Source organism: Corvus cornix, chromosome 15 (genome assembly GCF_000738735.6).
Source record: "Corvus cornix cornix isolate S_Up_H32 chromosome 15, ASM73873v5, whole genome shotgun sequence".
NCBI classification, from domain to species: Eukaryota; Metazoa; Chordata; class Aves; order Passeriformes; family Corvidae; genus Corvus; species Corvus cornix.
The window spans coordinates 1,908,678-1,932,716 of NC_046345.1; the positions used below are offsets into that span (position 1 = coordinate 1,908,678).

At 52.1% G+C, this 24,039-nt stretch overlaps 1 protein-coding gene across 6 annotated transcripts; it reads left to right on the forward strand.

Annotated features, from left to right (window-relative positions):
* The first annotated feature begins 1,806 nt into the window (after positions 1-1,806).
* SCARB1 (scavenger receptor class B member 1) lies at positions 1,807-22,825 on the forward strand. Of its 6 annotated transcripts, XM_039560749.1 has the most exons (14): positions 1,891-1,979; positions 2,608-2,791; positions 6,063-6,220; positions 7,935-8,076; positions 8,537-8,740; positions 8,940-9,035; positions 9,630-9,742; positions 11,658-11,824; positions 12,419-12,537; positions 13,576-13,649; positions 14,552-14,603; positions 15,072-15,218; positions 17,519-17,644; positions 20,807-20,890. In XM_039560749.1, the coding sequence occupies exons 2-13, from the start codon at positions 2,717-2,719 to the stop codon at positions 17,642-17,644; spliced, it is 1,473 nt and encodes a 490-aa protein (XP_039416683.1). In that variant the 5' UTR covers positions 1,891-1,979; positions 2,608-2,716; the 3' UTR covers positions 20,807-20,890. The 6 variants fall into 6 exon arrangements, with proteins under 6 accessions (XP_039416679.1, XP_039416680.1, XP_039416677.1 ...); XM_039560745.1 differs by lacking the exons at positions 2,608-2,791; positions 17,519-17,644 and adding an exon at positions 21,008-22,825 and having other exon boundaries at positions 1,807-1,979; positions 20,807-20,973; XM_039560746.1 differs by lacking the exons at positions 2,608-2,791; positions 17,519-17,644 and adding an exon at positions 21,008-22,825 and having other exon boundaries at positions 1,807-1,979; positions 20,807-20,956.
* The last annotated feature ends 1,214 nt before the right edge of the window (positions 22,826-24,039 follow it).

Sequence of the window (24,039 nt, forward strand, 5' to 3'; positions counted from 1 at the left end):
GAAGCTTGGAGGAGAAATCTGTGCCGTCGTCTGGTGAGCTGGGTCAGCCTCTGCTGACCAGAGAGAATGGCATGAAGTTGTGTCAGGAGGGTTAGGTTGGGTATTAGAAAAAAAGTTCTTCCCACAGAGGGTGGTCAGACACTGAACAGGATTCCTGGGGCAGTGGTCACAGCACCAAGCCTGCCACAGTTCAGGAAGAGTTTGGACAACACTCTCAGGCACGTGGTGGGATTTTGGAGCTGTCCTGTGCAGGGTTTTGACTCAATCCTACTGGGTTCCTTCCAACTCAGGACATTCTATGGTTCTGTGACCTCTGCAGGTCACTCTGCTGGGTTTGAGGAACCTCAAGGCTCACAGTGGCACTGCCAGTTCTTCAGAGGCAGCACCCGTGAGCGGAGACAGCAGCTGGGGTGGGATCAACCACAGAACAGCAAAATTTGATGAGGAAAGCAAAGCATTTCGTAAACGTTAAGGTTTTTCTAACGGTGGCAGAACATATTGTTCCCAGAGATCTTCTCACAGTCACATTGATCCACAGTGCCTCAGGGAATCTCCTGGATTTTACAGGGATTTACTGAAATTTGAAGAAAAATTCCTTTCACAGCATTTCTTTGTAACAAAATGTTTTAAAAAGTAAAGGAAAACACAACACCTACTTTGTGCTGTTCTGAAGGCATTGCTGCTGGGAGAGGAGGCGCATCCCACAGCAGAGTCTGGCTGGGATTGAACAGAGACATTGATAATTGATTTGGTAGTTAAACAGAGGCAACTATCAGGGTTAAAGATTTGGAAGGAAAAAAAGACACAGTTAAGTGTAAAGACAGAAATGCAAATGTTCCACCGAGGTGGAGGCCACGGCGAGGCAGGTCCTGTGCTGTGCTGGACCCTGCCTGGTGGCAACCATGAGATTGTGTCTCCTCTCATCATGCAGGCAGGTGGAAGCAGTCCAGTTTCCAGATGTTCCAGCTCAGGTCATCTTGCAGCTGGGACAATGGGATGTTGTGCATGATTGATTTAAAACAGGCTCGGCCCCTCCACTGAGCTCGCACCCGCACCCGCTGAGTCATAAACTGGACTCAATTTTCTGCTCAACGAGGCTTTTATTCAGGGCCGCATTCAGATAGACAAGACAGACAAAAGACCCAATTCTTTGGTAAAGCAGAGTTGGGTTAAATGGAAAAACAGAGGCAGGTTAATAGGTGATGGATATTTACTCCTCCAGCAAGAATATACATATATGTACATATACACAGGAATACAAACACATCTATATAATTTTTTTAATCTAGCATGTAGTGACAGAACAAGGAGGAACGGCTTCAAACTGAAAAAAAAAAGTAAGTTTCGATATTAGGAAAAAAATCTGTACTGTAAGGATGAGGCACAGGACCAGATTTCCAGAGAAGCTGTGGCTGCCCCATCCCTGGAAGTGTTCAAGGCCGGGTTGGACGGGGCTTGGAGCAGCCTGGCATAGTGGAAGGTGTCCCTGCCCATGGCAGGGGCATGGAATGAGATGAGTTTTAAGGTCTCTTCCAACCCAAAACCATTATTCTACAATTCTATGACTGAACGATATTTTATCTATTTATATACGCTATTTCCCTCTATATTGTACCCATCTCCCCGTTTCCGTGCGGACACACGTGTTCACACGTTCACCACGCTCGGCTTCCCTTTCCCGTCGCTCCGTGGGCTACCGGGCTGAGGGCGTGGTCTGCCACATCGGCCCCGCCCGTTCCCCGCTTGGCCCCGCCCTCTCGGCCGGGCCGGGCCGGGCCGGGCCGCGGGGCCATAAAGCGGCGGCGGCGGCGGCCGCGGCGCCTCTGCCGGCTCCGGTTCGCTCCCGGTTCCGCCGCGCCATGGCCGTGGCCCGGCGCAGGCTGTCTGTGGGGCTGGGGCTGGCCGGGGTGGCCTGCGCCCTCGTGGGGGGCTGCCTGCTGCTCCTGGGGCCCGTCATCATCAGGCAGCAGGTCATCAAGGTCAGCGGGGCTCGGGGCTGCGCCGGAGGCGCGGCGGGGGCTCGGCTCCGTGCGGGCTCGGCGGCGGGGCTCGGGGTGTGATGCAGCCGGTGCGGGCTCGGCGGCGGGGCTCGGGGTGTGATGCAGCCCGTGCGGGCTCGGTGGCGGGGCTCGGGGGGTGATGCAGCGGGTGCGGGCTCGGTGGAGGGGCTCGGGGTGTGATGCAGCCGGTGGCAGGGCTCGGGGTGTGATTGCAGCCGGTGCGGGCTCGGTGGCGGGGCTCGGGGTGTGATGCAGCCGGTGCGGGCTCGGTGGCGGGGCTCGGGGTGTGATGCAGCGGGTGCGGGCTCGGTGGAGGGGCTCGGGGTGTGATGCAGCCGGTGGCAGGGCTCGGGGTGTGATGCAGTCGGTGCGGGGCTCGGTGGCGGGGGCTCGGGGGGTGATGCAGCCCGTGCAGGCTCGGTGGCGGCGCGGAGCGGGGTGCGCTGGAGCCCGCGTGTGGTGCGGTCGGTGGCTGGAGCCGAGCGCTGCGGGCTGGGGCTGGTTGGTGCGCGGGCACGTTTGCTTGTGCGGTGCGGTCCGGAGAGCCGAGCGCTGCAGGTGGCAGCTGCTGCAGCTCCCAGCAGCCTCAGGCTCTTACTCTGGGCAGATGCCGGCTTGGAGTGTTCCACCCTTGGCGACAGCAAATTTGCCCGAAGTGAGCAGGTTAACCACCCCTGGTTAACGAGGGCTCTTTGCATCCCGGGAACTGGCTGGGGATGCAGTGCTTGGCAGAGCATCACGCTGAGCACCAACCCTTCCTCCCCCTCACCTCCTTCTACCCGCAGCACCAGGTACTCCTTTCATAAATAGATGAGCAGACTAGTGGGCTCACGTGTGCTCTGGTGAGGTGCTTTCCCAACTGGAAGCAGGGCAGATGATGTGCAGGAGCGCTCCAAATGAGCCTCGTGCATGGAGCAGCCTCTGAGTTATCCTCTCTCCTAGACTGAAAACATGCAGAGCTGCTTCTCTGAAGATCTGTTTTATCCACAGTAGAGGTCCTGAGGCTGAAGAGGGTTTGTCCCCAAAACGTGGGGCTGTGGATGGAGTTGTTGGTCTGTTCAGTAACTGCTGCACAGTTTTATGAACCTGTCCCTGCTGCTGGGACACCAGTTATCCTGCTGAGCTCATCCCCACATTTACCCAACCCTTTTTCTCCCTGTCCAAAGCAGATGTGCTCCCTGCCTTGGCCTTTCTCCAAGGTTCCACCTACCCAGATCAACCCCATAAAATTTGCCTCTGATGAAAGAGGTAAACAAACACCTCACAGCCAATGGCTGGCGTTGCATGTGGCGCAAAGCCTCTGCTGAAAATGACCTACTTAAACATACCCCCGAGAAGCACTACTGGCTGGGCAGAACCAGACAGTCCTGTAGATTAACCAGTAGAAAATATTTGTTCAGTTTTATCGACAGCAGGAGCTGGTACCTGCAAATAAAAGGCTGAAGGGCCCCTGCAGAAAAGAAATGACATATTTCATGCAAAAACCTTTCTGCCCTCTTTTTAGCTAATCCTGATTCTTTCAACCTAATTAGCTATGTCCTAGTAATTTGCAATGAGAACAGAAGATGAGGAAAAGACCAACCCTTGTTTCTCCTCCCTTCACCTCAAACCCTTGATCTCCACATCTTTAACACAACACAAAATTGCCCTGAGCTCATATTTTTTCCATTTCACATTAAGCCTGATAACTGAGTGCTGAGGGGTGATGAGGAATATTCAGGCCCTTACTGAAACTCCTGGGTTTCAGAGTAGTGTGGGTAAGAGGAGCTTGAAGAGCTGGGGTTGGGCAGGTAAAGGCTGGTTTCCTTTCTGGCTTCCTGAGCTCTGTCAGGATGGTGTATCCTGATGGAAAAGCACTTAGTTACAGAGAGGTGCTTGTTTCAAGGATATCTTTGTGTGAAGTCTGCAGGGAAAGCAAGAGGACACAGGAAGCTTGGAGCCTGTCTCCTGCCCCATCTGCATTGGGCTGCCTGTGGGGTTGGCCCTGCAAAACCTGGGGGTATTTCTTTTCTGGAAGCACCTGGAATGCTGCAGACCTGCCCAAGGTATGAGCTTGCACACAGTGAGGCTGCATCAGCTCATCCCTCTGCTACCCGTGGCTGCTCCACTTGGGAGCACTCGGATGCTGTCCTGGGCGGCAGGAGCCAGGAGCAAGCGGCAGCACCGACCTTGCTGATGTAGCAGGGTGAGGAGGAGGAGGGTGGTGAGAGGATGTGGAGGGTGAGATCTGACTGACACCCAGCTCCTCCCAGTCTGCGGGGAAAACCTCATCTCTCAGTTTTACTGAGCAGGGTGCCTCCCTCCTGGAGAAGCAGGATTTGGACACTGTGGTGGAGCTGCTGCTCTTCTGTCCCTGTCTTGAGCCGCTGGACTGTAACCAGATCCTTTCAGTTCCTCAGGAACAAAGATCAGCCTGGTCAGGAGGGGTCAAACATCTCGGTGACCCTTTGTAACCCATCTAGTTGACAAATACTCTGTTTTTATTTCAGACATATGACCATGTTTGTTTTGACTTAAAAGTAGCTTAATTTCAAGGCTACTCCATTATAGGGGATCTTAGCAGAACCTGTGGAGTACCTTGAGCTGCTGTGCCCGGGTGGGAGGGAGCTGGGAAAGGCAGCAGAGAGCTGGGATGTAACTCCATCTGACAGAGTACATGTTATAAAAATAAATGCATATGCAACAAGTAATCAAAGGAGTGCAAGACAGAATAAGCAAGTAAAGGAAACGAAATGCTCTTGATTGTAATCAATTCAACACTCTGGAATCAGGGTTGTAAAGCAGACTAAATTAAAATTTGTCCTATTACTGCTTCTTTGCCATGAAATCCTTGATGCTGGCAAAATTAGAGCAACATGTGTGCATGGAAGTGGCAACGGGAAGGGTTTGCTAGGTTAGATGGGCTACACAGCATTGTGGAGATGTCTGCTTAGGGTAGGGCTTGGATGAGGGGCTTGCAGAGCCCTGCTGCTCACGGGCAGCTCAGCCTTGCCATGAAATGCCTCAAGAAAGATGAGGTGGTGTGGGGAAACCTCTGGCAGAGTTCCACCTCAGCCCTTTGTGTCAGCAATATGTGCCCAGTCAGATCGAGCTGCTCCAGAGCAGGAGCTGCTGTGGGGCTGCTGAGCTGCACCAGCATAAAGCCCATGTCCCTCCTCCCGTTGGTGGATCAGCCCCACTTCCATAAGCTGGCTAGCTTACCTAAGCAGGGCCAAGGATTTGTGCTTGCAGAAGAAAAGATTGTGGTGGAACACATCCAAAGTAGATGTTCAAGAGGGAACAAGCTCTTGCCCCTACTGCAACCTCCTGGAGGCAGGGAGGGAGTGGAGGCAGAGGTGGCCAGATGCCAGGACATGAACTGAGGAGAACTTAGGTTGTCTTTGAGCTCCTGCAGGCATTTCCCAGCACACAGGACAGTGATATGGGAACATGGTTGGGTTGTGCCTTGCCTTTGATCTGCCTCATGATCAGCTGTGAGTCAATGCAGGCTGGCAGCTGAGAGGAGGCAGAGGTGTCCTGTGCTGTGCTGTTGGGACACAGTTGGGCTACCATCCAAGTTCTCCGTCTTCTTTTTGGGAATCTAGTGGGCTCTCCCTGCTGGTACCCGAACAGTTATGAGGATAGCTGTGCCACTTCTTGCTTGGTTTTAGCTGTGTGGAGCTGCCAAATCCAGGAGCAAAGGCCTTAGGGACAGGGTTTTTTCTGCCAGACAAGTAAAACATGCAGAATAGTGAATAATTCAGTACTGGTTTGTCTAATGCAGAGCCAAGTCTCCAGCATATCAAAGAAACTTGGAAACCCTGTGGGTAGGGTTTGAAAAGTTAAACCTGAATGAATAAGCCAGCAACCATCCTGTGGCATAAACTTGCCGCTTCTGCACGCACAGGAGCTCTCCCTGTAGATCTAGCTCGGTCTCAGTCTGCCAAACACACCTGGATCCTCTGCAGAGCCTCTCTTGTAACTGCCACCTTTGGCTCTGCCTTACATTGAGCTGAGGGTGGCTGTGCTCACCTGCAGCCACAAAGCCCAAAAGTTGTGTCTCCTTATTTTTTTTCCTTACAGAACGTCAGGATCAACCCCAGCAGCATCTCCTTCCAAATGTGGAAAGACATCCCTGTTCCTTTCTACTTGTCAGTGCATTTCTTCGAAGTGCTGAACCCCAAGCAGGTCCTCCAGGGAGAGAAGCCAGTGCTGAGCCAGCGTGGACCCTACGTGTACAGGTCAGGTACCACTTGTGGTCCAGCTTGGCATGAGCCTGACCACTGTGCTGCCTGCCAGGCTGCTGGCTGGCTCCTCTGGCAGGAGGACATTGCATCAGCAGGGTCGGTGGGAGCCCAGTGGCACTGAAAGTGACCCAAATGTGCTCTGATTGCTCTGATCATGCTAAAGACACACGTAGGACCTCTGGATGCTGAGGCAGTGAGATTGGTGGGTGCTCCATTGAGTTGTGGAGCTCAATCCTTTTCTGGGGCCTGTTGGGCAGGCAGACCTGGGCTGATGTGGTCCAAACATGAGTATGAGGGGTGTTGGTGTGGTGGTGGGTGACCCTGTCTTCAGAGTGCTCTTATTTTATCTTCGTTGTGCATTTAAGAGCCCAGCTCTTGGGCTGGAGTCGCCTCAGTATCAAACTTCATGGGTCAGTCCTTATCTAACGTGAGACCCAGAATGTGCCTAACGTGAGCTCTCTGGTCATGGGAACCAGTATGGAGAACAAGTATGGAGCACTAACACTGGGTCAGAGCCACACACAGCAGGGCTGGGTCTGTCTGCCATGGCTGAGAATGGTGGCTGAAGCCCCAGGTGTTTCTCAGCACCTGAAAGAGCAAGTGATAGTTGGTGTTGAGTTGAACATGTGAATTTCCCATTTAACAGCGATCTTCAACACCTCAGTGCCTACACTAATGTGGTGAGGTTAAACCAGCAGCCTAAGCAAGCTCATGTGGGAAGATTATTGGTTAATCCAAAGCTGTTTGAGCAGTGTGGAGGGGAGGCTTGCAGTATGTATATGCCCTTGTTTCCTCTGGCATTGCAGCTCACACCATGTGGGTTCTGTAGATTGGAATCGTATCGCTCACTGGCTTGGGGAAAAGCTTCCCTTACTTTAAATAATAATAAACAAAGGTTTGAAGCTTATTAGTGTTCTTGTGTTCCTGCTGAGCAAGATTAGTGCCCTGTCCTAATGGGGGCTGTAAAACAGAGGCTCCACAGTGAAGGACTTTGTTTTTGCTGGTGAGTTGAGCTTCAGTTCCTCCAGGAGCAGTAACAGGCTTGTGATGTTGGGGACAGCCTCGCACTGCTGCAGAGCACTGCAGTGTCTGTGACACTGGGGCTGCCCTGTGGCGTGGGCTGAGGTCCAGCAGCACTGGGCAGTGTGCAGGACATGGATGGCCTGAAGCCCTGAGGAGCAGAAGGGCCACAATGTTGTGTGGAGGGTCAGGCTGCCCTGAACCCAGGAGCCATCAGGGAGCTTGGGAGCAAATCAGTGTGGGCTCACTGGTGGAACATGTGGCATCTTGGCTGGTCCTCTCCTGTTTGCAGGTTGTTTTGGCATGTGGGTTTCTGTGGCTCTGCGTATCTGGGCACCTCTCTGATGTGGCTGGGCTTTGCAGTGGCTGTAGGTGAAGCAATGGAGGAGACTTGGGCTTTTGTCTTGAATTTCTTGGGTGTTGAGTTGGGAAGAAACACTTTGTGGCTGCAAGAATCCATCCTGTCAGGATGCCTCTCTTGTGGGCTGCTCTCTCCTCCTGCCAGACACTTGCCCTGGTTGGGATGTGAGGTTTATATCTGTTCCCACGCTGCCTCCCCAGCTGCCGTGTTGCTCCTCGCTGGGGTTTGGTCTCCTTCAAGCCCAGGCCTGTGCAGGCCATCCTTGCTCCACAGGCAGCAGGGGCTCTGCCTGGGGGAAGGTTCCCATGATCTCCCATCTCTTTGCAGGGAGTACAGGTATAAAACAAATATCACGTTCCACAACAATGACACAGTTTCCTACCTGGAGAACCGGAACCTTTTCTTCCAGCCAGACTTGTCCAACGGCACCGAAGACGAGTATGTTGTTGTGCCAAACATTTTGATGTTGGTGAGTGCTTGTTGTCTGGATGGGCTCCACCTTCTGAGCTTGCAGGGAGGGTGGTGAAGCCCAGCACTGAATCACTGGATTACTGAATCACTTTCTCGTGGGTTTTAAGGCTTATCAAACAATGAGGTAGTTAAACTCATAAAATGCAATTATCTCTGTTCTGAGTGTTGGTTGTTGTGTTGGGCTGCTACTGTTCCAAAACCAGAATGTGCCAAAGGGCTGGCAAAGCAGCTGAGCTTGAATCTGCAACCTCACCTGAGCATCCTGTGGGGAAATCAAGCCTGTGAGCCTTCAACTGCTTTCTTCCCAAACTGGGAATAAATGAAGAGCCTCAGTCTGTCCAGAGGATTCCTCTGGGGCTATAGATGGGAGCAGCAGAATGATTTTGCTCAGCACCAAGAATGCTTCCTCTTCGGTTAAGATGGGGCTCTTATCCCAGAGGTTTTGTTTTCTTTCCCAGGGAGCAGCTGTGATGATGGAAAAACTGCCAAATGTTTTGAAGATTTTACTGAGTGGAGCCCTGGCTGGCCTGAAACAGGAGGCATTCATGAACCGGACAGTGGGGGAGATCATGTGGGGGTATGAAGACCCCCTTATAGACACAATAAATATGCTTGTTCCTGGCCTGATCCCTTTCAAGGGGAAGTTTGGATTATTTGTAGATGTAAGTAAAGTGGTTGGTGGGGAATGCTAAAATCACAGCAATATTGTTCTTGGGGATGGCTCAGGCACCCAGCTAAGTAGAAGTTGAGTAGCTGATGGTATGTGAGGCACCCCTAGAGCTGATGGAGCACCCAGAGTCAGTAACGTGCTGCAGCCTTGCTGTGTGTGGTGGATTAAAAAGTCATTCCTTCTCTCTGCAGTTTAACAACTCCAATTCAGGACTGTTCACAGTAAACACAGGCATGAAGGACATCAGTCAAGTTCATATGATTGATTCATGGAATGGGCTAAAGAAGGTGAGTGTCTGGCAGCAAACTTTTAATAATGGGGCAATGCCTGACTTAAAGCAGTGTAAACTGAAAGCTCTGGGTGCTGTTGTGCGTGGGTCAGGTTTGAAAACAAGTTTCTACAGGACTTCAAGTGCTGCAACTTCTGTTCTAGCAAGTTGCCAGGAGGTGGCCATGTGGCAAGGGGCTTGTCAGGAAGCATTAAATTCATCTCCTCATGGGTTTCACTTGGACTCCCTTGCAGTGCTGTTGGAGCTGGTTGCTCTAAGGGCTGAAGTCTCAGGCTCCTTTGGCCTGTGTTGAAGGTGTTAAATACTCTTGTTAAAGGATGCTTTACTCTTCCCTTGTGGAATTCTGCTCCTAACTAAAATCAGCTGGATCTAGAGATCAGTCCCTGGGGACAGGTGGATCTTGTCTATTAGTTGGGTGGATGTTTGACTCTCAGAATCATGGAAAATACGCTTAAGATGGGAAAGATCTTTGATGCTGCTATCCCAAGCTGCTATGGAAGCAGTGTGGGGTGGTGGATATTCCATGCAGGGGTGAAAGCTGACTGCAGCAAGCTCGTCCTTCTGAGTTCTCCTCTCTACACCTGTCCCACAGGTGAACTACTGGCGGAGCAGCCAGTGCAACATGATCAATGGGACAGCAGGGGAGATGTGGCCACCGTTCATGTCCCCGACCTCCCTGGAGTTCTACAGCCCTGATGCCTGCAGGTGAGGCCACAGCCACCAGCCTGTCCCCATGCAGGTGGCAGGACATGCTGCACCCATCCTGCACACGCAGAGCTCCCGTGCAGTGACACAGAGGGCTCAGGATTTGTTTCTGTAGTTAAAGTTTTGTTTATTTGTTTATGTAGTTAAAGTTCAGCTGCTCTAGGGGTGCCTCACATACTGGGGTTGTGGTATCTGAGCTTTGCAAACAGCGTAGTTGTCTGATGATCAGCATCTTGTGGTGTCCATAAATACCTTCCATATCACTGGAGAAGTCCAACTTGCCCGAGGTGAATCAGTACAAGATAACCAGATGTGGTTATCTTACATAGATAAGATGTGGGCAGTGAGAAGGAGAAGTAAGGGTTGTCAGAGGGAAATGCAACTGTAACTGTTTGCAGAACTCTTTCAGCTGACTAAACTCTTGGAGAAATTATGCTGGGGGGGAAACTCTTGCCACCATTTCCAGGCTCTTTCTACTTTTTTTTCTTTTTTTTTTTTTTTTTTTTCTTTTTTGCTCCTGCTTGTATAAGACACCCTGACCTCAGCTGATCACACAGGGGTTAAAGTACCTATGCCTGAGGCTGGAAGGAGGGGAAGCAGGCACAAAACCCCTGTCCCTAGCTTGGGGAAGATAATGATAATTCAGGCTTTGTAGATAGTGCTGCAAAACAGAATGACCTCTTCAGTGAAAAAACAGACAGCTGAGCTGAGCAATAGCACAGGGATTCCTCTGCACAAGGGGCATCAGCAAGTGCCAGAATGACCCGGAGCCAGGAATTTACACGGAAGTTTACCTGTAACCGAGTCTAAAACACACATAACCTGTTCCTGTAAAGCCACAGAAATCTCTGGAATGGAGCATGCTTCTAGTGAAGTGGAGGAAACCAAGTTTGGTTTCTTGTTGGTTACAGGAGGCTCCTGCCACACAGAACTGTGGGGAAATGGCTCAGCTTCTCAGACAGTGCTGTGTCTTCTCCCCAGACCTCTGCCTCGGCCTCTGTTCACCCAGAGTCACAAACATCACTTGGTAGGCTGAGAGCATTCCTGCCTTGCTGCACAACAGGCAGGGCCCATCTCCTGTGCTCTGTGCACATGAAGTGCAGCTGATGCCGAGATGCAGCTACCCAGGTTTTATGCTGCTGATGTGTTACAGCAACCTCTGCCTCCTTGCTGGAAGGTGAGCAGAGCCAAGAGGCACATACGTAACTGCTGAACATGCCCTGAACCCCCCCCCCATCCCAGAGCATCAGAAGGCCTCTGTAGGAATGAGCATCCCCTTGGCCTGCCCAAGCTGTCCTGGATGCCCTCTGTGACCCACTTACTCATTCTGTGATTCTCTGATCCCTGCAAGCCTCACTCAAGTGTGAAGGGAGCAAACCTTTGTCCTGGAAACTTGCATTGATCCTGGCCAGCTGGTAGCAATATTGCAGCACAACATCAATAGCCTCTTGTAGCAAGAAAAAAAAATCTTGCTGTGTCACGTAGAGAAATTTTCCACTCCCCTGTCAGCCTGTTGCCAGAGTTGGCCTGTGAAAGAGGTTTATCCAGTGTCTGTGCCCTGTAACGGAGCACCTCGGAGCCAAGGCTTGCATAAAGTGGATATTATCTCTTGGAGAGCAGCCCTGGGGATTACTACATGCCTTTAAACAAATCTCACCTGGATATAGCAAACAGGCATAATCCTGTGGTTTCTCTCCATAACTTGTCCTGACCAACCCTGTAGATGTGCTTAAAATATGGAAAGCAAAAGCCATAAATATTCATTCCCCATCCAAAGCACTGCTCTGAGGGTTTATCTTGATCTCAAAGTCTAAGTTACATTGCAACTGCATCTTATCCAGGCAAGATAAAAACCCAGTCCTGGGCTGGAGACCTGTTGACTAATCCTGTTCCTTCTCCATTGAAACCCTTCCAGATCCATGACACTGGTGTATGAGCAGTCTGGGAAGTTCAAGGGTGTGCCCACCTATCGGTTCGTGGCACCGAAAACCCTCTTTGCCAACGGCACAGATTATCCACCCAACGAGGGCTTCTGCCCCTGCATGCAGTCTGGCATCCAGAACGTCAGCACCTGTAGACTCAGTGAGTCCTTTCCCCCCTGCCTCTCCTTTAATGGACAAATGTTAAATTCGAGATGCAATACAAGCTTGGCTGTCTGGAAAATCAGCTCTGGTGTCCGCTGGGATGCTGAAAAGTGCTGCTGGGCTCTGCGTGCACTCCCTCAGGCCTCTCAGCAATGAGGGAAAGCCCTTGTGCCCAAAGTTCCTTCAGTCCCCAGCCCTATGACAGCCTGGCATTTGTGGGAGTGCCCGAGGATACAGTGGGAGCATTACATCCCCTGGGCTGGTGGTGGGAGCAGGCAGGGGAGAAAGGAAGAGGCAGCCCGTGCAACTGCCAAATTAAATGTTGACTTTTACACTGAGCATGCGTCACACAGGAATGACAGTCCAGGCTGGGTGTCCTAACTCGTGTCTGGGAACAGTGAGTTACCACGGCGTTGTGTGGTGGCTGGTCCTCAACCCTCCCGGAGTAATGGAATGACCAGCGGGGAGGGAAGGGTTGGGAGGAGAAAATATAAAAGCCTGTTCAGACCAAATACTGCAAGTCCATAAAAACATCAAGAAAAGTTCTTAGGTAGGTGTGGAGGAGTTTTAAGATGTCTTCAATCTCATGCAGATGCACCGATGTTCATTTCCCACCCTCACTTCTACAACGCCGACCCATCCCTGGTGAGCGCAGTCGAAGGCCTGCACCCCAGCAAGGAGCAGCACGGGCTTTTCCTCGATGTGCACCCTGTGAGTGAGCCCACCAGGGTCCTCCCCTCACCCCAGGGACCAGCCCAGGATGGGGGGGGACCCTGCCATCAGCCGAGCAGTGGCACCACTCTGCTCTCGTGGCACTGATTTGAGCAGGTTCCATAGTGCAAAGACTGGCAAGGACATGTGCAGATAAAAATATCAAAGCCATAAACTAATTGAATAATTAGCCTGGCTTCTAGCGAATTGCAGAACTAATTATAAACATAACTGTTTCGATAAGCACAGTGAAGTTCTTTCCACTGACTCAGGCCTATAACACCAGGAGGTGTATCTGGCAGCAGGCCAGCTTTGCCCCAAATCTGCAAATGTACATTGCCATGAGAACTGGCTGGCAAAGTGTGCAGACCACGCTGTGGCTCAGGCTGGTGCCTCCATTTTTGGGCTGGCTTCTTCCACTCTCTCAACCTGCCCATCTGGAACTGACCGCTTTTGCGCTGGGCTGCTGCTGTGTTGCATCCCTCACGTACCTACAGCGTGAGGGTGAAGTCACTGCTCCAGAGGGGATTATTTGGGGTGTCCTGAGGCATCATTGTCCCAGCTGCTGATGGGAAGGGGACTTTGGCATTTTCCACCCGCAGCCTGTGTTGTGCATGGTTAGTTTTTCCAAATACTCAGTGATGTTTGCTCCAGCAAAAAACCCATTTCCCTCTTGAGGTAAGGTAAACTGCATATCTTATATAGAATTGGGTTCTGACTGCTTTTCTTATCGCGGTTATGAAAATCTAATTAAGTTTATTTCAGTATTAAACTTCTACTGATAGCAGTACAGTTAATTATATTTTTATCTGGCTGCAGTCTGCTGACTACAAACAGTGACAGTCCAACAACAATTCTCTGCTTGTAAAAATGTGTTGCAACACTGCAGACTCATGAGAAACCAATGTCTTAATGGGTGTCAACAAGATCAGCTTTGAAGTGTGATGTTTTCGTGGTCTTGGGGTGTTGCTGATCAGAGTCTGTTGGTCCCTACAAAGTCACTTGAGGTTACTGATGAATCGGTCTCTCCCTGTGCAGATGACGGGCATCCCCATGAACTGCTCCATCAAGCTCCAGCTGAACCTGTACATAAAGCGTGTGTCTGGTATAATGTAAGTGGTCACCTTCTAGAAACGTCCATCTGCCTTCCCTGAGCAGGGAGTTCTGCTGATGCTGAGGTTGCTGCAGAGTTTACTCTCCCCAAAGATGAAGCAGCTTTACCATGACCAGTTGTCCTATTGCTGGAGCCAGCTGGCTTCTGCTGAAACATCAGCCATTCCAGTGACCACAAGTTCCATCCTCTAGCAGTGCAGAGAGTGGCTGCCTGTTTGCTCGGCTCGGGCAGTGTCCCTGTCCATGACTGGACAGCCGAGGGATGCACTGTTCCTCCTGGTGAGGCAGGAACTGTTCACCTCCACTGTGCTGCATCCTCAGCAGTTACCTGCAGCATGGAGAGGCAAAACACACTCTGCCTGCAGGGTGGAGAGTGAAGCTTGTGTCCAAAAAGACACTTCCAGTTGTATGAAAGCAAACAGGAGGTCCCTGTAACCAAACTGTGTGGTGCCAGATGTTAAATACCAACAAGGGTGGGAGTGTGCTCTCGCTGCTTTGGCTGTGGGGCAAACACCTGCAGACTGCCCCCAGGGTGCCAACTTGGCTGCACCACCCCACGGTGCCATCCAGGTGACTGAGACATGAACTTTAGCATTCTGGTTCACTGAGTTTCATCTCCCTGGAGCCCAGGTGTGGGATGGTACTTATTGCTGTCCCCTGGCAGTTAAGCCCCCATGGAAGCATAAGCTCTGCTCTTGCATGAAAAGCACAGGTTGGACCTGGTCCCCCAAGGTGGGAGCAGCTCACTGGACCAGCAGGGATTGCCACCTCCTTATGGTGGTTTCCTGGCCACTGTCAGTCTGTCAGACATGTCCCCTTAAGGAAGAATTATGGTGTTAATTGTGACCTGATCAACCATAAACCTAAGTGTATGTTTCTTTTTTGATTTTCTTCCCCCCAGTCAAACAGGGAAGATTAAGCCCGTGGTCCTGCCGCTGCTGTGGTTTGCAGAGGTGAGCTGCCTTCCTTGGCCTGATTCTGCAGAGCCTCTCCTGTTTCCCCATCGCCCAGTGCTGGGGAAACTCCACTTTGGATAAAGCTTTAAGCCAGACAGACTAATTAAGCACCAACAGAAGGCTTTTCAATACTTGAATAATGGCTGTGCCATTAATCCCTCTGAGCTGAACAAACCCTGCACTATACTTGGTAAATCTCTGGCTCTGCCCTAGATGTGGGGTTAAATAGGGCCCTGGACAGAGCTGCCAGCATCCCTGTCCTCATGTGGGCCAGGGAGTGCAGCCTCCAGCTGTGGGTGCATGTCCAGCTGACTCCAGCTATTTAGTAAAAGCTTCTAGCCTGACTGAATCTTGCATAAATTCCCTAATTTATGCTGGGAGGTGGTGGGAGAGGAATCATTTGCTGGTCTGTCTCAGCCCTGGATGGGAGGGAAATGCCACTGACAGCTCTGCTTTTTTGAGCAGAGTGGATCCATCGAAGGCTCAGTCCTAAAGCAGTTTTACAACAACCTGGTGCTGCTCCCGTCGGTGCTGGACTACGTGCAGTACATCTTCCTTGGGCTGAGTGTCCCACTCATTATCTCAGCAGCTGTGCTCATGGCAATGAGTAAGGTAAGAATCTGCAGCTGCCCCATGGGAAATGCTGTGAGTCAAATCAGACTCAATCAGACGGTGTAGGTCGGGCTGACAATCTAACGTGTCTGAGGAAACATTGGCTGATGCCACCAACAATCTCCTAATGGTGCCAGGTGCCAGCAGAGAGCAGCAGGACTTCCTTAGCCATCTAGAAATTAGGCTGCAAATAGATAACATGAAGCATTTCTGGCTTTCTTGGCGCACAGGATGGAAGCGGCCTCCTGGAGGAGGAGGTATTTCTCAGCTCACCCAGCTAACAAAGAAACAAGCCTAGTTTATCAACCCAGCCTCCATAGAAGGCAGCAGAAGATCTGTGCCGTTGCACAGATCTGCCTCTGTAGGGTCCCAGCAGTTTTCCAGTCAGAACAGAGCCTTCTCCAGAGGATGGAGCTGTCTGAACACAGCGTGTTAAGTGAACTGCAGTTGCTGTGTTCTTGCAGAGGGGACACAGCCACTGTGGCTGCTCTCAGCCCAGCACGGATTCTGCATTTCCGTGAAACGCACTTGGTTTCTGTGCAAACTGCTCCAAAGAGCTCTGGAAGTGAAACCCTCAGAGCCTTTGTGGATCTGGGCTTCCTGAGAAGTGAAGACCTTTGAAGGCTGCTGGGAGCTGGCAGCTGGGCTGTGGGTCAGGCAGTGTGGTGAGGCTGAGCTGAGCTGTCAGGACTGAATATAAAACAGCCAAAACACTCGGTGGAGATCTGTGGCTCTGGCTCCACATCGATCTGATAACACTAAGCTCTCTACAAGCTTTAGTTCTCGAAGTAGAGATCTAACTCCCTACCCTAAACCCGTATCAAAGGAAGCTGATTTAGCTTTGCACTACAGTCAGGTGGTTTAGGCTGGCTCTAAGGCTGCAGAGGTGAAGAGGCTACTTGTGGGATTAAAGGCAGTGCTTGGGATGAGAGCAGATGAAGGGGAGGCCTGTGTGAGGGGCTGCCTTTGCTCAGCTGGTTACAGCCCTTCCTCAAACACCGATGCAAACCCACCTTAAATATTGCCAAGGTTCTCGGAGTATCACGTAATTGGATTTTAAGCAAGTGTACAATTACTTAAGTGACTTAAACATATGATCCCAAATCCCCTTGTTCTTCCACACACTTCCCTGCAGGGTGGGAGTGATGCTAGGGCCCAGCATGGAGCCCAGAGCTCACCACCAAACCCTGTGCTCCCAGGATGGCCCTGGGATGAGCTGCCGCACTTCAGCACATGTGAGTGGTTGCTGGCAGACAGGCTCCAGTCTGCTGCATGACCCCAGGAGCTCTGAGAAAGGGCTGGGCAGCCGTTTCTAACACCTTATGCAGCTCTGAGATGGCATTTCTTCACCCTGCTTTGTGCAAGTCTTAATTCCTGGTATCAAAGAGATTTAACCATGCTAGAAAGGGCCAGGGAGAAAAGCTGGATTTTAAACTCATTCAAGCCAACTGAATATCTGCTTGTGAAATATCCCAAACCCAGGCATAAGCCAGCTGTACTTCTGTGCTCAGCCAAAAGAGTCACGAAGTGTTAAACTAAAACTCAACGTCAGGAAGTGCCTGACTATCTGGAAAGTGATTAAAAAGCTTCAATGACCTTACCAATCTCTAAGAAAGCTGTACAACGACAGATGAACGTCTCCTCCTAATGAGTAGATAAGAGCTTGTAAACCGGTTGACAGCAATTTGCAGCCAAGGTGTGTTCCTCATTTGATTGAAGTGTTGCTGATCTAGCTCTGATTGCTTAATCACGCACAGTTCTGCCTCCCGAAGTCACAGGCGATGTCAGGGGGGACACTGAGCGGGGACATTGTCCACACCTTCACGTGTCTGCCAGCATGAAGGTCTCCCTGCACCCAGCTCCTCCCTCTGGTGTCTTGTGTGCCTCTGGCTTCTGGAGGGAGCAGTGTGCTCTGAAGCCAGTGCAGATGCGGTGCTGTGAAACACTTAAATCTTAGTCTAGTTTCTAGTGGAGCCAGTTTGAAATGCATCTGTTGGACTCGCAGCTCTAGAAAATGCATAATCTGGACGGGGGTAGAACACCCCCAGACGCTGTAGCTCTCTGCCCTTGTGGCCTACAGCCTGTGTGGTGGCAATTTTAAAAGGCAAACAGACCATTTTAAAACTGGCTTGACACTGAACAAAATCTTAAATAGGACTTAGTTTAACCTAAATTTTGAAATCTTCATTAATAACTAGATTCTAGTTAAACAGTGATTTTTTTCAAATCTCCTCCGAAAATTGGAACCCTCCTGAAATTCATGTCCAAGTGCACCATAAACTAGACTGATTGTCTTCTAGGAAAAATGCTCTTTATTTTGGAGTAGCAATAAAAAGAGCTCAGACAGTAATAAGGCAAACCAGGCCAGCTCTGCCACAAACCTGCCTCCGGTTAAGGGGACGGTGTTGCGGGAAGCCAGAATGTAGGTGGGTACCCAGTCAAGGTAACACGCTTTTGTCTCATCCTGATTTGATTAAACTTCACTTAAAACCAATCAAATGAAACGTTTGCTGTGCACATCTCCCAGACACGCCGTCCTGCCAAGCTTTGATGGAATGGTGGTGTCTCCTGCCTTTATTTGGGGCAATTCAGATGTCTTAGTACTGGCACTTAACCAGGTTGCAGGTACATGCTCTTATTGTTTCTCTGGTGTACCTGATCTGCAGCCCTAATAATGTCAGCAGGGGTCAGGGGAAAAGTAAGATTGGTGTGAGGAGATACTTTTCTTGCCTATTTTCTCCCCATCTCTGAGTGTTTGAGATCCAGAGGTAAGTTTTTTGAATGGGTAAAAACTTGTGGGGTAACAGAGGTAGTCTCCTGGTGGGTGTCACCCCTCCCCTGCATGCAGGGAGCCTCAACAGAGAGGCTTTTAGGAGGGAATTTCTGATGTATAAAATATCTGGGTTTGTATTACAGGAACACAAAATCACTGAGTCGTTGAGGTTGAGGGGACCTCTGGAGCTCATCTATCCCAATCCCTCTGCTCAAGCAGAGTCACCTAGCTCAGCACCATGTCCAGATGTCTCTTAATATCTTCAGGGATGGAGATTCCTCAGGGCAACCTGTTCCCATTTTTACAGTTTTCACAGTAAAAAAAAAAAGGAAAAAAAAAAGTATTTCTTAATGTCCAGATGGAATCCCCTGTGTTTAAGTACCCCTTGGCTCTTGTCCTGGCCCTGGACACCACCAAGAACAGCCTGGCTCTGCACTTACACCCTCTCTTCAGAAACTTGTTTACAGTGGTAAGATCCCCCTGAGCCTTCTCTTCTCCAGGCTGAACAGTCCCTTTGCTCACACAAGAGACAGTCCAGTCCCAAAATCACTCTTCCCAGTAGTTCCATCTCTCTTGTCCTGGGAATCCCAGAACTGAGCACAGTACTCCCTGTATGGCCTCACCAGTGATGAGGAGAGGGGAAGGATCACTCCAAGACCTGCTGGCAACATTCCCAGTGCAGCACAGGACAGAGTTGGCTGCCTTTGCTACCCGGCCACGCTGCTGGCTCACCTTCAGCTCGGTGTCCCTGAGGTCCTCAGGTCCTTTTCTGCCAAACTGCTGCAGAGCTGGGTGCCCTTTAGGGTGTCCTGCTGTGCGGGGTTGTTCATCCCAAGTGAAAGACCTTGTACATCCTCTTGTTGAACTTCGTGAGGGTCCTTCCAGTCCGTTTCTCAGCCTGCTGAGGTCCCTCTGGTGTACCAGCCACTCCCTCAGTTTTTGCCGATCGTTAATAAAGATGTTACACAGGACTGGACCCAATATTGACCCCTGGTGTACACTGATGGTTACTGGCCTCCAACTCAACTCTGGGCCTGCTGTTCAGCCAGTTTTCAGTCCACCTCACTGCCTGCTCATCCAGTCCCTACTTCATCAGCTTCCCTATAAGGTTTTCATGGGAGATGGTGTCAAAAGCCTGGAGTCCAGGTAGACAATATCCACTGTTCTCCCCTCATCTACCGAGCCAGTCCTTTCATCATAGATGGTCAAGCACAATTTCCCCTTGGTGAAGCCCAGTGACTACACTTGATAATTTAATTGTCCTTCACATGCCTGGAAATGGTTCCTTGAATTAGCTGCTCCATCACTGATGAAGGGAGGCTGACTGGCCTGTAGCTCCTGAGGGCTTCCTTCTTGATCTTTTTCAAGACAGAAGTGATATTTGCTTTCCTTCCCTCTTAGGGCCCCTCTCCCCACTGCCAGGCCTGTTCAAAGACAACAGGGAATGGCCTTGCTGTGACATGAGCCCATTCATCCCATCAGGGTTTATGGATTTGTGTATGCCTGGGTTCCTTAAGTATTCTCTGACCTCATCCTCTTCCACCAAGGGTGCATCTTCCTTGCTCTGGACTTTCCTCCATTTCGGGGGTCCCCTGCCTCATTCAGCCCCAGGCCTGTATGGTTCCCTCCTCTTTCTTTTGTCACCTGGGTACTTGAGAAGCCTTTCTTGTCTCTGACATCCTTGGCTAGATTCAGTTCCAGCTGGGTTTTGGCTTTCCTATCTTCATCCCTGCATGCTGGGAGAGTGTCCCTATATTCCTGCCAGGTTACCTGTCCCTGCTCGCACCTTCCAGATGTTTCCTTTCTGCATTTGTGGTTGGTCAGGAGCTCCTGGTTCATCCACGTTGCCCTGCTGGCATTTTTTCCTGGCTTGGGATGCTTGTTAGGGTGGACTATTCTTGAATTTGGAGGAGGTGGTCCTTGAATATTAACCATCTTTTTTGCCCTGACTGTATCCCCTCACCTGAGGTCTGTAGGCACTTCTAGAATCATAGACTCATTAAGGTTGAAAATTCCTCCAAGATCCTCAAGTCCAAACTTCAACCAAATAGCACCATGCCCAAAGAGTCTCCAGGTGTTCCTGGTGGTATCACTGGTGCCCACACTGGAGCAGCAGTGGCCAATAGTCAAAGGGTTAGACAAGCCTCACAGTCCCTCCACAACACCCCAACCCACATCCCCAGCAAGCAAAAGTCTCTGGGTGAGGGGCAGTCCCCAGCAGCAGGAATTGGCCCACTCTGGTCACCTGCTGCTTCCTGCTGGGGTTCTGGCATGATTCAGGGTCAGGGCCCACGTGGTCTGTTTAAAGGCGTATCTGGCTCCTGCTCAACTTTGAGAGTGGTGAACCTGTTTTGTAGGTGTAAGTGTTAAGGGTTATGGGGAGGAGGAGCCGTCTTGGTGCCAGAAGGCACCAGCTTCCACCCTTCCCCTTCCGCAGAGGCTGCACCTCCCATTATCCTAGGCATGAGCGCTGCCTGTGCCTGCTGCAGCTGGTGCCTGGGGGCCCCCAAGCTCCTCTGTCCCTCAGCAGACTGTCCATCTCCCTTCCACCTTGGATGCTGTGCAGCGCACTGACTTCATCCCACAGCTCTTCAGGCTGGGTGTTGGGGTGGTGTTACAGGTGCTGGTGGGCAGGAATGGAAATAACCTCATTTTGGTAGGGCAGGAGGTACAAAGAGGTACAAAAATCTTCACTTTAAGAAAAGGGTCCTTGGCCACTGAAAGTCCAAGAGGCTCGGGGTGCGCGTGCCCCGGGTGGGGATGCGGTGGCACCGCCGGCTGTGACCATGCTGTGACCTCTGTCCCTCCCCTGCAGAGAGGCGCTGCTGAGAAGAGCCCCTGTCCCCACTCCACGCAGAGCAAACGTCCCCCCTCCTCCGAGACCACGCCGCTCCTGCACGACGCCGACGCCCTGAGCCAGGACGATGCCGAGGCCTGAGCTGCCCGCCCCGCCACGCTGCCCGCAGGGACACGCTGCCCGCAGGGACACGCTGCCCGCAGGGACACGCTGCCCACTGGGACACGGCTACGCTGCAGGTGACACCTGCTTCGGATCCCCAGAGCTCTCTGGAAGGTGAAGTCCTGGACAGCTCAGCGGAGTCCTGCACAGCATGGCAAAGCCACGGGATAGTCCTGCTGCTCAGCATTCCCGCTCATCCAGAGACCCCGTCCAGACACTCAGTACAGCGTTCAAGAACCCTTGTCCCCAGGGGCCAGCCAGGCCCCTCTCTCCGGTGGAATGAAGATGGTTGCTGACTGATCTGAGAAGTTATTTGCAATTTAAAACTGCCTATTGCTAGGGATAAAAGGCACTTTAATGGGAGCCTTTAAAATAAATGAGGTTTGTATAGGTAGCGCTGATGGGATTTAGTGATCTTTTTAAAAGCCACTGTTCATCTCACCAAATGGGGCACGCTGTCCTGGAGCCACTTACAGTTTTATTGCCACTTGATGTAACTGGACTACACTGCAAATCATTTCTGGGTGCTGTCACTTCAGTGATGTCGCTTCCCACAGTACCTGGAGCCTGCCTGGGGCTGCTCCAGCCTTTGCATGTGTTGGAGAGTAGTGGTGACTTTTAAAGCCCCAGTTCTGTGCCATGACCTTGTGCTCCACAGTGATTCCAGCTCACAGCCCTGTTACTTAATCTCTCCTGGCTGTAGGTGACTGCGTGAGATGAGCCTTGGCAAAACCTCGGTGGTACATCTGAGCTGTCACTCAGCTCCTGGCAGTTGTCCCCGCTGCCTGCTCAGCCATCCAGGACCAGCTCTTCGGGCCGTGACCATTGGCACATCGGCCATCAGTGGCTCTGGTCACACTGCCTGACTATGGGAAGGGGGAAGCTTGACCCTGTCCTTGAGTGTTACTGAAGATATTTTTGCTTTTGAGAGGGAGGAATATGTGCAATCATGAAAGTAACAGTGGCCTTAAGTAGGGTTTGATTAAAGTATTGCAGATTTCTGAAATGGTGTGTTGGGTGACCTGGGGCTGGATGTTACTGGGGGTGGGTGGCCTTGGGTCACACTTCAGTGGGAAGGAAGCCCAAAGCCCAGGAATATTTTTGGAAAATTACTAGTCAGTAGTTGTCTACCACACCTGCCTTGCCCACTTCCAGCCAGGAGCTTGGGAAAGCAAAGGGGCCAGTGCTGGAGCATCTGGCAAGAGAGGTGGGGAATCTCTGCTGTCTTGCAGCAGAGGACTTGTTTCCCTGGGTGTGACATGGGTACTCTTGGGGTCTGGACATCTTTGTCCAGGACAGCCCTGTGACTTCCTAGTGGGCTAAGCAATACTTTTCTCTTACACCTCCATTGCTCTTACTGGTCCTCTTAGCACAGGACCTAAACCAGACTCGTCCTGGGCCAGTGCATTCCTTACTGCCCATGTCCCAGTCCTGCAGTGAGCCTAGGCTGCCTCACCCTGGAAGCAGCCGTGCTACAGCCTGGGTCACAGCGAGGAAAGGCGGCACTTTGGTCCATGGGCTGAACTCCCCTACATGCCTAAAGTGTGTCTTGCAGGTATGACAGCCAAGTCCCTCCTTGTGGCCACTCCTGCTGGGTTATCTCTGTGGCACAAATCCCCACTGAGAGTGATTCTTCAACTGCAGCTGTAAACTCTCTCTGGCCTTGAATCCGAATGTATGCACTGGCAAACAGCAGCTCACACCCACAGCCTCGGCCAGCGGCGATGGAGCCGGGAGTGGGGCAGAGCCTCTGGGACAGCAGGGCGTACAGCAGCAATACCCTCCCTGTGAGAGGCTTTAATGACATTACGGTGCTAATTGCAGCTGGACGAGTGAACACAAATAAAACGCGGGCATACCGCTGTTAGCACAGGCCTCGGCGGGTGTTTTTTGTGGCTTTGCCGAGGAGCGCGTTGCCGGCCGGAGCTCTTGGGCAGCGCTGCTGCGGCCTGTGGGGCCGGGAGGGCTCGGCGGGACCGCGGCGCTGCAGCGCTGCCGTGCGCCCGCCCGAGGGCGCTGTGGGGCCGCGGATGCTGCGGGCCCCGGGCACGGGGGGCGGACATGAGGGGGGGACGGGGGGTCCATCCCTGAGGGGCAACGGGGCACGGGCACGGGGAGTCCATCCCTGAGGGGCAGCGGGCACGGGCACGGGGAGCCCATCCCTGGGGGGCAGCGGGGCACGGGGGGTCCATCCCTGAGGGGCAGCGGGGCACGGGCACGGGGAGCCCATCCCTGGGGGGCAGCGGGGCACGGGGGGTCCATCCCTGAGGGGCAGCGGGGCACGGGCACGGGGAGTCCATCTCTGAGGGGCAGCGGGGCACGGGGAGCCCATCCCTGGGGGGCAGCGGGGCACGGGGGTCGGGCCCCGGGTGAGGGGGGCGCGGAGGGTCCGGCCCCGGGAAGGGCGGGGGGCAGCGGGTCCAGGGGCACGGTCAGAGATCCTCGGCACTGATCCCCTGCCCAGAACCCCCGAGGTGTGTCCGTCCATCGGCACGCAGCGCTCCGGTTGTCTTCCTCACCTTGCTGGCTGCTTGTGAATTTACCCAACTCGTTTTAAAATGCTTCTCACAACCCCGAGTCCTTCCCTGGCCCTGACTCATTCTCCCTTGCCAATTCCCTCTGTACACGGCGTTCAGGACTGTCACAGCCCGAACGCCCCTGGTGCAACACCCTCCCTCCCCTGTGCCAGGCCAGGTTGAAGTCATTCACCCTCTCCCGAGGATTTTAATTGGCCCCCACAGGCTCAGTTATTTATCATCACAACAATCTCGATTTACTGTGCGGAGCCGTGGAAGCCGCCTTTCACCCGGCCTGGCACAGCCATGGGAAATGAACGGGTCATCTCCATCCACGAGGCACTTCATCACCGAGGGGGAACTGTCAGGGCTCGGTGTCTACTTCCCCCACTGTGACAGAGGCTCCACTGTCTCCTCTGGAGGAGGCAATACAGATAATACAACCCTCTCCATCCACGCTGGGGGTAGGGTGCTTTTATAAATGCAGCACAGGGGCTTTTCCCATTCCCTGTACCCATCTCTATTCCACCTTTCCTGAAGCACCCCCAGCCTGTCCATTCTCTGGAGCTGCAG

Coding starts and splice junctions, on each gene's coding strand:
- SCARB1 (XM_039560743.1), top strand. CDS start 1,860: ATGGCCGTGGCCCGGCGCAGGCTGTCTGTGGGGCTGGGGCTGGCCGGG. Junction 13,650..14,551: donor AAGCGTGTGTCTGGTATAAT/GTAAGTGGTCAC, acceptor TCTTCCCCCCAG/TCAAACAGGGAAGATTAAGC. Junction 14,604..15,071: donor CGCTGCTGTGGTTTGCAGAG/GTGAGCTGCCTT, acceptor TTTTTTGAGCAG/AGTGGATCCATCGAAGGCTC.